The sequence below is a fragment of the Oncorhynchus nerka genome, linkage group LG18 (assembly GCF_034236695.1).
Source record: "Oncorhynchus nerka isolate Pitt River linkage group LG18, Oner_Uvic_2.0, whole genome shotgun sequence".
NCBI classification, from domain to species: Eukaryota; Metazoa; Chordata; class Actinopteri; order Salmoniformes; family Salmonidae; genus Oncorhynchus; species Oncorhynchus nerka.
The window spans coordinates 73806059-73820424 of NC_088413.1; the positions used below are offsets into that span (position 1 = coordinate 73806059).

The 14366-nt window shown below is 44.7% G+C and overlaps 1 protein-coding gene across 2 annotated transcripts in view; it reads right to left on the reverse strand.

The window, feature by feature from the left end:
* Nucleotides 1-10885, reverse strand: part of LOC115146431 (ribosomal protein S6 kinase 2 alpha-like) — an 86982-nt gene extending 76097 nt beyond the window's left edge. The window contains exon 1 of one of the 2 annotated variants that reach the window (XM_029688493.2): nt 10272-10885. In XM_029688493.2, coding sequence (XP_029544353.1) covers nt 10272-10334 — 63 coding nt within the window. In that variant the 5' untranslated portion in view covers nt 10335-10885. The remainder of the gene's footprint in view (nt 1-10271) is intronic. The other variant, XM_029688496.2, reaches the window with a different exon arrangement.
* Between the last annotated feature and the right edge of the window lie 3481 nt (nt 10886-14366).

Consider the following 14366-nt stretch of genomic DNA (forward strand, 5'->3'; position numbering starts at 1 on the left):
AACCAAATGGTAAAGTGGTCACTGACTGCAGTTGTTGAAAGGAATAGTTCAAGTGACATCACCCACAATGCTTTTCCAGGCAATGACATCAGGGTTTACATCCATGGGGGTAGTAAAAGGCATTTTTAGTATGTTCCACATGTTACACCTAAATCACCTCAAAAATGACATAAAAACAGGCTTGCAGAGGTGAACTACCTCTTTAATAAACTCAAAAAGATAGGACAGTGTTTCACAACTAACAAGGAAACACAAACCAACAATGAATCATAAAAAGGAGGGGTTTACACACAAACAAAACACATTTAATAAAACATTTTAAAAAAAGAGGCTCCTTGAGGAGGAAACCAAATGGCCGTCCGGTTCCGGACTGTTTCCCTAACCTCTGTGTAGACATCCCCTCTATGTTTTACCTTCCTTATCCCCTCTCATAAAGTTCTCACTACTGTACTCATGATCCCAGGGTCTTCAGGAGAGGTTGGAGCAGGAATGTGGAAGATGCTGCTCCACACATTTTGGCCTAATTAGCCCTGCATGGCTGAGCCAAGTGGCACAGTTAACCACGCTCTCCCCTGAGATTTCAACCAGAGTAAAAACACACACACACACTTTAGAACTACAACCTCACACATACAATTACACATTCAAACTCAGAGATTCAAAATGTACATCAGGGCTCCCCAAATGGCAGCACACAGGACGAATGTCCCCTCCCATGTTAAAAATAAGAAGTTATAAAAAATAAAGACACCAGTGAATCAGATTCCAAGTGATTTTTATTTTGGAAATGTGTTCCAAAGTATTCTCATGCATAATTGTGATCGTATACAAACGTAAGCAAGTTTTAGTCAAATGTTATATCGGTTTGTCCTTCTTGCGGTGAAGTTGCAGTCTACAAAGTATCTATAATGATGTACCGACCCTCTGACCATCCGCTCAATAATGATTATATATAATCTAGTTGATGATCCCTGACATGCATTTCTGTAGACACGTAGGGCTGAGTGGTATTTTACTATATAATGTGGCTACAGGTATTGATCCACCGATGTGGATTTTCACTGTACCTTCACTAAATGGTATTCAAATCAAATTGTATTTATCACATGAGCCAAATACAACAGGTGTAGACCTTTCAGTGAACTGCTGTAAGGTATTTTAATGTTTGTTTTTTTATATCATTGAGTAAATGACTCAAAGAAGAAATGTATGAATGCTGGAATTGAACAAATATGCAAATAGAAACCAGTTCGAGGCTACAAAATAGCATTTTAACGCGGTGGTCTACAAATAGGACGACTACACTGTCAGTTTTTGCAGATAGTCTTTTTGATTGAACAGTATAAAGCAACCAGAATGAATAAAGCCCATTAAAACCACTTAGAATTAATATGCTGCTATCCTAGGGTCACGCACTACCCATAATGCATTTTTGGAACTTTCATTATTCAGAAACATCAAATCCGGTCAAATTATATAATTTTGCCATCGCTCTACGCACATAGCTTGCAGCCAGCCATGTGACACAATTATGTTACTCAAAAGACATCTATAATTCAGGCAATGTAAACAGCCTTGAAGAACTCATGGTGTGGTTAAAATAAAACTTCAGTGTAACAGCTATGATTATAGCAGCGGAACCACCCTGAAAACCAAGCAACTGGTAATCGCTCCATCACACACACAAAAAACAACAACTATTGCTTCATTCATAGTGCAATACTGTACTTCAAACTAAAATGCTGCATCATTGACCATCTTTAATTCATAAGCCTAGCTTTACTTAGAAAAAAAAACTAGAATGTAGCACACACCACAGTTCAAACGTTTGGGGTCACTTAGAAATGGCTTTGTTTTTTGAAAGAGATGCACATTTTTTGCCCATAAAAATAATGTCAAATTGATCAGAAACAGTGTAGATAAATATTGTAAATAACTATTGTAGCTGGAAACGGACGATTTACGGAATATCTACATAGGAGTATAGAGGCCCATTATCAGCAACCATCACACCTGTGTTCTAATGGCAGGTTTTGTTAGCTAATCCAAGTTTATCATTTAAAAAAAGGCTAGTTAATCATTAGAAAACTATTTTGCAATTATGTTAGCACAGCTGAACACTGTTGTTCTGATTTAAAGAAGCAATAAAACTGGCCTTTAGACTAGTTGTGAGTATCTGGATCATCAGCATTTGTGGGTTTGATTACAGGCTCAAATTGGCCAGAAACAAAGACCATTCTTCTGAAACTCGTCAGTCTATTCTTGTTCTGAGAAATTAAGGATATTCCATGCGAGGAATTGCCAAGAAACTGAAGACCTGGTACAACGCTGTGTACTACTCCCTTCATAGAACAGCACAAGCTGGCCCTAACCATAATAGAAAGAGCGGGAGGCCCCGTTGCACAACTGAGCAAGAGGACAAGTACATTAGTGTCAAGTTTGAGAAACCGACGCCGCAAGTCCTCAACTGGCAGCTTCATTAAATAGTACCCGCAAAAGACCCGTTTCAACGTCAACAGTTAAGTGGCGACTCCGGGATGCTGCCCTTCTAGGCGTTATTGTTTGCTTTTCTTTCAAGAACAAGGACATGTCTAAGTGACCACAAACTTTTGAACGGTAATGTAGCCATTTTTTATTTAACTAGGCCAGTCAGTTAAAACCTGTTAAGCCTACCCCCTACTTTTTCGAACATTCTGTTAAAAATCGCACAACATTTCAGCGTCCTGCTACTCGTGCCAGGAATATAGTATATGCATATGATTAGTATGTGTGGATAGAAAACACTCTGACGTTTCTAAAACTGGTTAAATCACGGCTGTGACTATAACAGAACGTGCGTTTCATCGAAAAGCGCAGGAAAATCTGATCACTGGAAACTGGAAAATATATCAATGCGCCACTTGCATGTATTGTTGAATGGAAACCACATTACATGGGGCCGAGGTTGCAATACCTACAGTTTCCACACGATGTCACCAGTCTTGTCATTTTCCTAGGCTTTGTTTCTTGGTCAAACGAACAAGAGACAGCCCATTTCTTCCGGTCTCCGACAGGATGTTTTAGTTGAGATTTATCCGGACATTATTTCAAGACGTAGGTTATTGAATATACATCGCCCCGTGATCAATTTGATAGATTAATAACGTTTACTAATACCTAAAGTTGCATTACAAAAGTATTTCGAAGTGTTTTGTGAAAGTTTATCGTCGACTTTTTTAATTTAAAAAAATGACGTTGCGTTATAAAACGCTATTTTTTTCCTTGATCACAGTCTTCATAGATCGATATCTAGGCTATATATGGACCGATTTAATTGGGAAAAAAAGACCCAATATTGATGTTTATGGGACATCTAGGAGTGCCAACAAAGAAGATCGTCAAAGGTAATTATTTCTGCGTTTTGTGTAGCGCCGACTATGCTAATTATTTTGTTTACGTCCCATTCGTGTCTTTTGGGGTGTTGCATGCTATCAGATAATAGCTTCTCATGCTTTCGCCGAAAAGCATTTTAAAAGTCTGACTTGTTGGCTGGATTCACAACGAGTGTAGCTTTAATTCAGTACCCTGCATGTGTGTTTTAATGAACGTTTGAGTTTTAACGAGTGCTATTAGCATTTAGCGTAGCGCATTTGCATTTCCAGATGGCTAGATGGGACGCATGCGTGTCGGGTCGACGTAAGAGGTTAAGAACAAATTCTTATTTACAATGACTGCCTAGGAACAGTGGGTTAACGGTCTTGTTCAGGGGCAGAACAACACATTTTTACCATTGCGTAAGCTTGGGGATTCAATCTAGCAACCTTTCGGTTACTAGGCCAACGCTCTAACCACTAGGCTACCTGCCGCCCCTACCTGCAGCTATGACGAAACAAGGAAAGCGACCTCATATCTGCCCGTGTGAAACTAGCTTCAGGTTGTGTTATCACATGCCCCTATGGCAGCCAGTAAGTAATCTCTCCCAGGTAGTGTTTGTTCCACAGGTGACACCCAGATCAGCTGAAGGTAAGGCAAAAGGCCCTTCTCTAGATGTGTTCCAAGATGGCTACATTGTAGTCACCTTCCAGATCTCACAACGCCAGCGTGCAGCACCACTACATTATACTAGGTCTGGAACACACCCAATCTGCTTACATAATGGCCATAGATCCAGTAGAGCACACAGCCTTGGCCGCGCACGACTACAACACCATCGTTAAGTTTGCCGACGACACAACGGTAGTAGGTCTGATCACTGACGAGGCGGTAAGTGACCTGGCAGTGTGGTGCCAAGACAACATCTTCAAAGTCAGCAAGACAAAGGAGCGGATTGTGGACTACAAAGAAATGGAGGGCCGTGCACTACAACACCATCATTAAGTTTTCCCCATCCACAGGGCTGTAGTGGAGCGGATCGAGAGCTTCAAGTTCATCAGTGTCCAGATCACTAAGGATCGATCATGGTCCAAACACACTAACAAAGTCATGAAGAGGGATCGACAATGCCTCTTCCCCCACCAGGAGGCTGAAAATATTGGGTATGGGCCCAGAACGTTGAGGATCTACAGCTGCATCATTGAGAGCATCTTGACTAGCTGCAATCAGCGCCTTGTTATGGCAACTGCTTGGCATCTGACCGCAAGGCGCTACAGAGGGTAGTGCGTACGTCCCAGTACATCACTGGAGCAGAGCTCCCTGCCATCCAGGACCTGTATACCAGGCGGTGTCAGAAGAAGTCCCCTAAAAATAGCCATCCAAGTCATACTGTTCTCTCTGCTACCACACGGCAAGCAGAAGCGATGCACCAAACTAAACTAACTTTGACTCATCACATACGCTGCTGCGACAACAACATTGACGAATACGCTGATTCGGTGAGCGAGTTCATTAGAACGTGCGTTGAAGATGTCGTTCCCATAGCAACGATTAAAACATTCCCAAACCAGAAACCGTGGATTGATGGCAGCATTCGCGTGAAACTGAAAGCGCGAACCACTGCTTTTAATCAGGGCAAGGTGACCGGAAACATGACCGAATACAAACAGTGTAACTATTCCCTCCGCAAGGCAATCAAACAAGCTAAGCGTCAGTATAGTGACAAAGTAGAATCTCAATTCAACGGCTCAGACACAAGAGGTATGTGGCAGGGTCTACAGTCAATCACGGATTACAAAAAGAAAACCAGCCCCGTCACGGACCAGGATGTCTTGCTCCCAGGCAGACTAAATAACTTTTTTGCCCGCTTTGAGGACAATACAGTGCCACTGACACGGCCCGCAACTAAAACATGCGGACTCTCCTTCACTGCAGCCGATGTGAGGAAAACATTTAAACGTGTCAACCCTCGCAAGGCTGCAGGCCCAGACGGCATCCCCAGCCGCGCCCTCAGAGCATGCGCAGACCAGCTGGCTGGTGTGTTTACGGACATATTCAATCAATCCCTATCCCAGTCTGTTGTTCCCACATGCTTCAAGAGGGCCACCATTGTTCCTGTTCCCAAGAAAGCTAAGGTAACTGAGTTAAACGACTACCGCCCCGTAGCACTCACTTCCGTCATCATGAAGTGCTTTGAGAGACTAGTCAAGGACCATATCACCTCCACCATACCTGACACTTTAGACCCACTCCAATTTGCTTACCGCCCAAATAGGTCCACAGACGATGCAATCTCAACCACACTGCACACTGCCCTAACCCATCTGGACAAGAGGAATACCTATGTGAGAATGCTGTTCATCGACTACAGCTCGGCATTTAACACCATAGTGCCCTCCAAGCTCGTCATCAAGCTCGAGACCCTGGGTTCGACTCCGCCCTGTGCAACTGGGTACTGGACTTCCTGACGGGCCGCCCCCAGGTGGTGAGGGTAGGCAACAACATCTCCACCCCGCTGATCCTCAACACTGGGGCCCCACAAGGGTGCGTTCTGAGCACTCTCCTGTACTCCCTGTTCACCCACGACTGCGTGGCCACGCACGCCTCCAACTCAATCATCAAGCTTGCGGACGACACAACAGTGGTAGGCTTGATTACCAACAACGACGAGACGGCCTACAGGGAGGAGGTGAGGGCCCTCGGAGTGTGGTGTCAGGAAAATAACCTCACACTCAACGTCAACAAAACTAAAGGAGATTATTGTGGAATTCAGGAAACAGCAGAGGGAACACCCCCCTATCCACATTGATAGAACAGTAGTGGAGAGGGTAGTAAGTTAAGTTAAGTTCATCGGCGTACACATCACAGACAAACTGAATTGGTCCACCCACACAGACAGCATCGTGAAGAAGGCGCAGCAGCGCCTCTTCAACCTCAGGAGGCTGAAGAAATTCGGCTTGTCACTAAAAGCACTCACAAACTTCTACAGATGCACAATCGAGAGCATCCTGTCGGGCTGTATCACCGCCTGGTACGGCAACTGCTCCGCCCACAACCGTAAGGCTCTCCAGAGGGTAGTGAGGTCTGCACAATGCATCACCGGGGGCAAACTACTTGCCCTCCAGGACACCTACACCACCCGATGTCACAGGAAGGCCATAAAGATCATCAAGGACAACAACCACCCGAGCCACTGCCTGTTCACCCCGCTATCATCCAGAAGGCAAGGTCATTACAGGTGCATCAAAGCTGTGACCGAGAGACTGAAAAACAGCTTCTATCTCAAGGCCATCAGACTGTTAAACAGCCACCACTAACATTGAGTGGCTGCTGCCAACACACTGACACTGACTCAACTCCAGCCACTTTAATAATGGGAATTGATGGGAAATTATGTTAAATATATCACTAGTCACTTTAAACAATGCTACCTAATATAATGTTTACATACCCTACATTATTAATCTCATATGTATACATATATACTGTACTCTATATCATCTACTGCATCTTTATGTAATACATGTATCACTAGCCACTTTGTTTACATACACATCTCATATGTATATACTGCACTCAATACCATCTACTGTATCTTGCCTATGCCGCTCTGTACCATCACTTGTTCATATATCTTTATGTACATATTCTTTATCCCCTTACACTTGTGTCTATAAGGTAGTAGTTTTTGGAATTGTTAGCTAGATTACTTGTTGGTTATTACTGCATTGTCGGAACTAGAAGCACAAGCATTTCGCTACACTCGCATTAACATCTGCTAACCATGTGTATGTGACAAATAAAATTTGATTTGATTTGACTGTCACTTTATTCCTAGTTATATGTACATGTCTACCTCAATTATTTCCTACCACAGCACATACACTTGATACTGGTACCTCCTGTATATAGACAAGTTATACTCATTGTGTATCTATCATTTGTATTATTACGCGTTTTACTGGATTATTTCTCCATTTTCTCTCTCTGCATTGTTGGAAAGGGCCCGTAAGGAAGCATTTTACTGTTAGTCCACGAAGCATGTGACAAATAATGTGATTTGAGCCATTAGCTGCTGTGTGCAGCGCGTCTGCAACATAGTTGGTCTGGAACACACCCACTCTCTCTCATATAACCACACACAGACAGCATCGTGAACCCACTCTCTCTCTCGCCCTCCCTGTGTGGCTCAGAAAGTGTACCCTGTGCTGGCAGGCCACGCATGGCTCAGAGGAATGTGGACCATTGTCTCACAGTTATTAACTCAACCCCTGGCCTCTTGCGTAATAACAGGGCGATCTCCAGAAGTGCTGACAGTCATCCCTTGCAGAGGCTTGTTGTGTTTTGTTCTGCTCTGTTCTGTTCTACTCTCCATCTGAAAATACCTGATAAAAGCATGCGCCAAAACGCATTGGTTTTCACAACGAAGAATTATTTTGCAGCGAACTTGCAAATGTCCTGCCAAGAGTTGATGAATATATTTTCATGTTCAGCTCCTTCTGCTGCACCTGGGTAGAAAAAGCTCTGCTGGGAAAAGAGGACTATTGTGTAGTAGAGGTAGACACCTGAGTCCTTCAGTCGCAAACACGTCCTTCAGTCACAAGTCCTCCAAATTAAAAATGTAACATTTATATCAAAGCATTACATGTTCACCAGAAGAAGAGGTTCATGATAATATGAGAAGGAAGGAGAAAAGCAGTTAGGGAATATCTCAAGCAATATGAGCAGGAAACTAAAATCATGTGCCTCACATGTACAGGGGAACAATAACAGTGACTTCATCAGTGATCAAAGGAGTGTCTAGGACTAGGTCATTGCTCTATGTCGAGGCATCTGTCGGGGATTCTCCGGATCACTTTGGGGATTGGGGGAGTCTCAGACGGATAGCCAATCCCAATTCGCACCTCCCCCTCCCGCTTTGCCATAACCCTTTGATGTTTGCTTTCCCATAACCCTTGGATGTTTTGCAGATCTGAAGGTTCTGGATAGGTTGGTCTATAAACAGCAGTGTGGTGGAGACTCCACATTACAGATTTGCGAACGTCAAAACGGATGGGGCCAAAGTGGAGAGGAAGGGAGAAAACTGGGACCGGAAGAAGCCTGGTGGTGTGCCAGGTGCGATCCAGTGGCAGCACATGGAACGAGACTAGTATAGGGAAGGGAAGGGAACGGAACGACTGGTGAACGTGATGACAGGGAGGAATAGAGACAGGGAAGAATGGAGGGATAACTTTGTAGTGGTATGTGACTAAACCCTGGGCCGGATCTGTAGCCTTCGCACAGTCTCCAGTTTCAAAACACAGAGTCACTGACAGGAAACAAACAGCTCATCAGCTGTCATCTGATAGGAGAGAGTAGCTCCTCTCACCGAGTGGATGTGTTAAGAGTGTGTTGATTATAACATTTATATTCAGATCAGACGTTCATAACAATACGCTTGGATATTTGACATCCTACAATTTAGAACTGTAGGCAGCTGTCGACAGTAGCTGACATCATTATCAGCTCAAGTATAGCAATGGACCAATGGTAGAATCTGAATCTAGTTCGTACTTTGACAGTCAGTACCTTGACATTTCCATAAAGCTGTTAATGAATCTGACCTTGTCCAAACCGATAGTAACCCAAAACCACAACCCTTCAATCAATCAATCAATCCACAGCTCTCTCTGGTATCCAACCCCAGCCTTAACATCCGTCTGTCTCAGGGCTCTCAGTTTACAGCTCAATCAAATCAGCCTCGTTCTCGTCTGTCGGTCTAAGACTGGAGTGGAGCCGGGTGCCAACGAGAGCTGTGCTGTGACTTACAGCCTCAAGCTCAATGGGAAAGGTCTCAGTGTGCCAAATTCTAAAGGCATTTGTCATCTCTCTACATTACACAAAACGAGGCAAAACGGGCATAATTTTACCTGCCCATCCAATCTGGTGGGGATTGGGGAAGACCTCATTCCCAACAGGTGTAGTATAGCTACACTCCTCCAGTTGAACCAAATCACAACACAAAGAGATAAGTATGAGAACATAGTAGGGAGAATGGGCTCTCTAGGTTTACATGTAATGCTGCTGCGTGACAGAACACTGGTTTATTGCGTTGTGACTGAGACAGTATGTCACTCTTGACTCCAATTTGCCTTTAACAAAAGTTGCAAGGTCATGACCATAGTAAAAATTCCAGCCCGAACTTCCTGGCAAGCAGCCACCTGTCAAGAGGTGCGGAGGACATTCAAAACCGCAGAAGCCGAGTTCAACTAATGTCCTCTGAACATTAGCTATTAGACTAGACTACTATACATCAAAAGGAAAATGTCAAGCCATGGCAACAACAGAATAAAACAGGATAAGAGTGGATGGGGAGAGTAGCCTACTCACTTGATAACAAATTCAACTAAATGGCAGAGGAAGATTTAAATAAGTATTTTGAACGCGTTTTAGAGTTCACAGGTCACTGCTCCATGGAATCAATCACATAAAATTATACCCCTGCTGATTTGATTTCGGCTAAATTTTGTCACACACATGGGTACATTGCATCAACCTACTGTAAAAAACAAGCAAGTGCACTCCTTAACTTTACAGACATGTAGAATAACAACTGGGGCGCCTTCAGCAGGACAACGTTTTGGAACGTTCATATAGAAATATTCTATGTAGAACAAACATGCATATCTGACATGCAGAATATGGAATCACGTCAGCTCCATGTGGCATTTCCATTTCCAACGTCTGAGAACGTTTTCGTACTGAACATGGCCCAAGTCAACATTGTTCCATTATGTCAATAAAAACCAATTGAATCCTGGTATTTATTGTCAAGTGTCTTTCCAAGTACACCAATTAACAGAAGGGAAAAGTGTAGCCTACAAATGAACTATATTTGGCATGAGGAATGACAATAAGAGCAATTTCACCGGTGCCCTTACCTCTGAGTCCAGTGTAACTAGTTCCATTTGGGGCCAGGGCTCCGCGAGATGTGCAAGAGGCATTATGCTGGTTTAGTATCGCTCTCTGCTACCGAAATACACGTTCAATTTGCCCAGATGGATTGTAGAGTGAGGTTACGTTACCCTGGACAATGTCTTGTTTATTCACAATCTGAATTCCGGTCGGTTATGATGTATCAATTCAATCCCCGGTGCAGACGCGTATTCCAGTCGCACTCGGGAGCCGTTTGCTACAAACAAATATAAACCGGAATGAAAAGCACACGAGAAAACTATTGATGATACCAATTCCAGGATATGAGTCAAATCAGACCCCTCTACACAGGTAGCCTAGGTCAGATTTGTAGTGAAGAGCCGACTGAGTTTCCAAGCCGTTAATTAGGCTATGCAATTATATTCATTCGCCAAAATAATTAGCTTTCTCTTGAGTCCATGTAACCTAATTAATCGACGACGCAGCCTATTATATTATAGGCATACAGCTTATCTTCTTCTCTGTAATTATGAGAGATTACTCGGAATGGGGACTTCGTTCTGTACTGCCTCCAGAATGTAGCGTTGAAGCTGAGCGCAACTCGAACTGTTATTGGCAGACTCCAGACTGATTTCTTCCAGCCCGGTTTTCGTCGGTCCGCCCAACTGTATTTTCGCCATCCTCTGGAGGCTGGTTGAACTGCAATTTATGTATAGGATTACCTTACGTAATACGCCAAAGCGCACCAAATGCACTTTTTTTAATACAGCAATCAAATTAAAAAGGTTGGCAGCGTAATAAGACCTTGAAGATGATTTTGTTCAGCATGATGGTAAAAAAAAAAGATAATAGGGAGGAGAAAAAGGACGGGAGAAGAAGAAGACAAAGAAGAAGAGAGGAGTCAAGGGCGTTGATGACGAGGATGGTAAATAGTGAATCATTTTTATGCACACAGGTGTCATGCCCATTCATTGCAAGTGCTCGCTATCAGTGTCCCTTCAAAAATACATTTGGTACATGACAAATTTGGATTTGAAGGAAAACAGTTACAATTTATTACCTAATAAAAATGCTATCAAATTTCTTGAGTGTGGTGTATCAATTGATCTGTGCATAGTCGAGGGTCATTGTGTTATTGTAACAATGCCTACATTTATGTTCATTTGTTTTGGTCTCTCACTCCAACATTTGCCACCAGAGGAGGCTCCTCAGAGGAGGAAGGGAAGGACCATCCTACTCAGTGAATTTCATAAAAATAATGAATGTATAATTTTTTTGATAAAACATGTCACCAAGTAACTGATTAAAACACACTGTTTTGCAATGAAGGTCTACAGTAGCCTCAACAGCACTCTGTTGGGTAGCACCATGGTGTAGCTGGAGGACAGCTAGCTTCCGTCCTCCTCTGGGTACCTTGACTTCAATACAAAACCTAGGAGGCTCATGGTTCTCAACCCCTTCCATAGACTTACACAGTACTTATTACAACTTCCGGAGGATGTCCTCCAACCTATCAGTGCTCTTGCAGTATGAACTGACATGTTATCCATCCAATCAAATAATCAGAGAATGAATCTAGCACTGAAAGCATAAGCTACAGCTAGCTAGCACTGCAGTGCATAAGTAGCGGGGGCCGAGAGACTGAAAAACAGCTTCTTTCTCAAGGCCTTCAGACTGTTAAACAACACTAACATTGAGTGGCTGCTGCCAACATACTGACTCATCTCTAGCCACTTTAATAATGAAAAAAATGATGTAATAAATGTATCACTAGCCACTTTAAACGATGCCACTTTATATAATGTTTACATACATATGAGATGAGTAATATAGGGTATATACACTGTACTCGATACCATCTACTGCATTTTGCCTATCCCGTTCAGCCATCACTCATTCATATATTTGTATGTACATATTCTTATTCATTCCTTTATACACACAAGTGTAAGGTAGTCATTGTGAAATTGTTAGGTTCAATGACTTGTTAGATATTACTGCATGGTCGGACCTAGAAGCACAAGCATTTCGCTACACTCGCATTAACATCTGCTAACCATGTGTATTGTCACGCCCTGACCTTAGAGCTTTTTATGTCTCTATTTTGGTTTGGTCAGGGTGTGATTTGGGTGGGCATTCTATGTTCTTTTTTCTATGTTTTTGTATTTCTTTGTTTTTGGCCGGGTATGGTTCTCAATCAGGGACAGCTGTCTATCGTTGTTTCTGATTGGGAACCATACTTAGGTAGCTTTTCCCCACAGCGTTTTTGGTGGGTAGTTATTTTCTGTTTTGTGTTTCTGCACCTGACAGGACTGTTCCGGTGTTCATTCATTCTCTTTGTTATTGAGTGTTCAGTTGAAATAAAAGTATGAACATCTACCACGCTGCGCTTTGGTCCTTCTTCAACAGACGATCATTACAGAGCTAGAGAGGATACCGTTCACCACGCTGCGCTTTGGTCCACACCTTCTTCAACAGACGACCGTTACAGAGCTAGAGGGGATACCGTTTACCACGCTGCGCTTTGGTCCTCACCTTCTTCAACAGACGACCGTTACAGAGCTAGAGAGGATACCGTTTACCACGCTGCGCTTTGGTCCACACCTTCTTCAACAGACGACCGTTACAGAGCTAGAGAGGATACCGTTTACCACGCTGCGCTTTGGTCCACACCTTCTTCAACAGACGACCGTTACAGAGCTAGAGAGGATACCGTTTACAACGCTGCGCTTTGGTCCACACCTTCTTCAACAGACGACCGTTACAGAGCTAGAGAGGATACATTTTACCACGCTGCTGCGCTTTGGTCCTCACCTTCTTCAACAGACGATCGTTACAGAGCTAGAGAGGATACCGTTTACCACGCTGCGCTTTGGTCCACACCTTCTTCAACAGACGACCGTTACAGAGCTAGAGAGGATACCGTTTACCACGCTGCGCTTTGGTCCACACCTTCTTCAACAGACGACCGTTACAGAACTACCTACCACCAAAGGACCAAGCAGCGTGGAAGAGAGGACGGGACATGGGAGGACATCCTGGACGGCAAGGGATCCTACACATGGGAGGACATCCTGGACGGCAAGGGATCCTACACGTGGGAGGACATCCTGGACGGCAAGGGATCCTACACGTGGGAGGACATCCTGGACGGCAAGGGATCCTACACGTGGGAGGAGATCCTGGACGGCAAGGGATCCTACACGTGGGAGGACATCCTGGACGGCAAGGGATCCTACACGTGGGAGGAGATCCTGGACGGCAAGGGATCCTACACGTGGGAGGACATCCTGGACGGCAAGGGATCCTACACGTGGGAGGACATCCTGGACGGCAAGGGATCCTACACGTGGGGACATCCTGGACATCCTGGGGAGGAGATCCTGGCAAGGGATCCTACACATGGGAGGAGATCCTGGACGGCAAGGGATCCTACACATGGGAGGAGATCCTGGACGGCAAGGGATCCTACACATGGGAGGACATCCTGGACGGCAAGGGATCCTACACATGGGAGGACATCCTGGACGGCAAGGGATCCTACACATGGGAGGAGATCCTGGCTGGAAGGGATCGCCTCCCATGGGAACAGGTGGAGGCAGCCAGGAGAGCGGAGGCAGCAGGAAAAGGGAACCATCGTTATGAGGGAACACGGCTGGCAAGGAAGCCTGAGAGGCAGCCCCCACATTTTGGGGGCGGAGGCACACGGGGAGTGTGGAGGAGTCAGGTTGGAGACCTGAGCCCACTCCCCGTGCTTACCGTGGCGAGCAGGTGACTGGTCAGGCCCCGGGCTATGGGGTGACGCGCACTGTGTCTCGGCTGGGCATTCACAGGCCGTTGCGCTCGGTGCCAGCGTCCCGCATTTGCCGGGTGGAAGTGGGCATCCAGCCAGAAAGGGTGGTGTCAGCTCTGCGCTCGAGACCGCCAGTGCGCCTCCAAGGCCCAGTGTATCCGGTGCCTCGGCCAATGAAGAGGCCTCCGGTATGTCTCCCCAGCCTGGTGAGTCCTGTGCCTGCTCCTAGAGCTAAGCCTCCAGCGGCGCCCTCCGGTCCGGAGCGTCCAGGATTGGTAACATGTTAGTTCTATTTTGTTGTCTACAA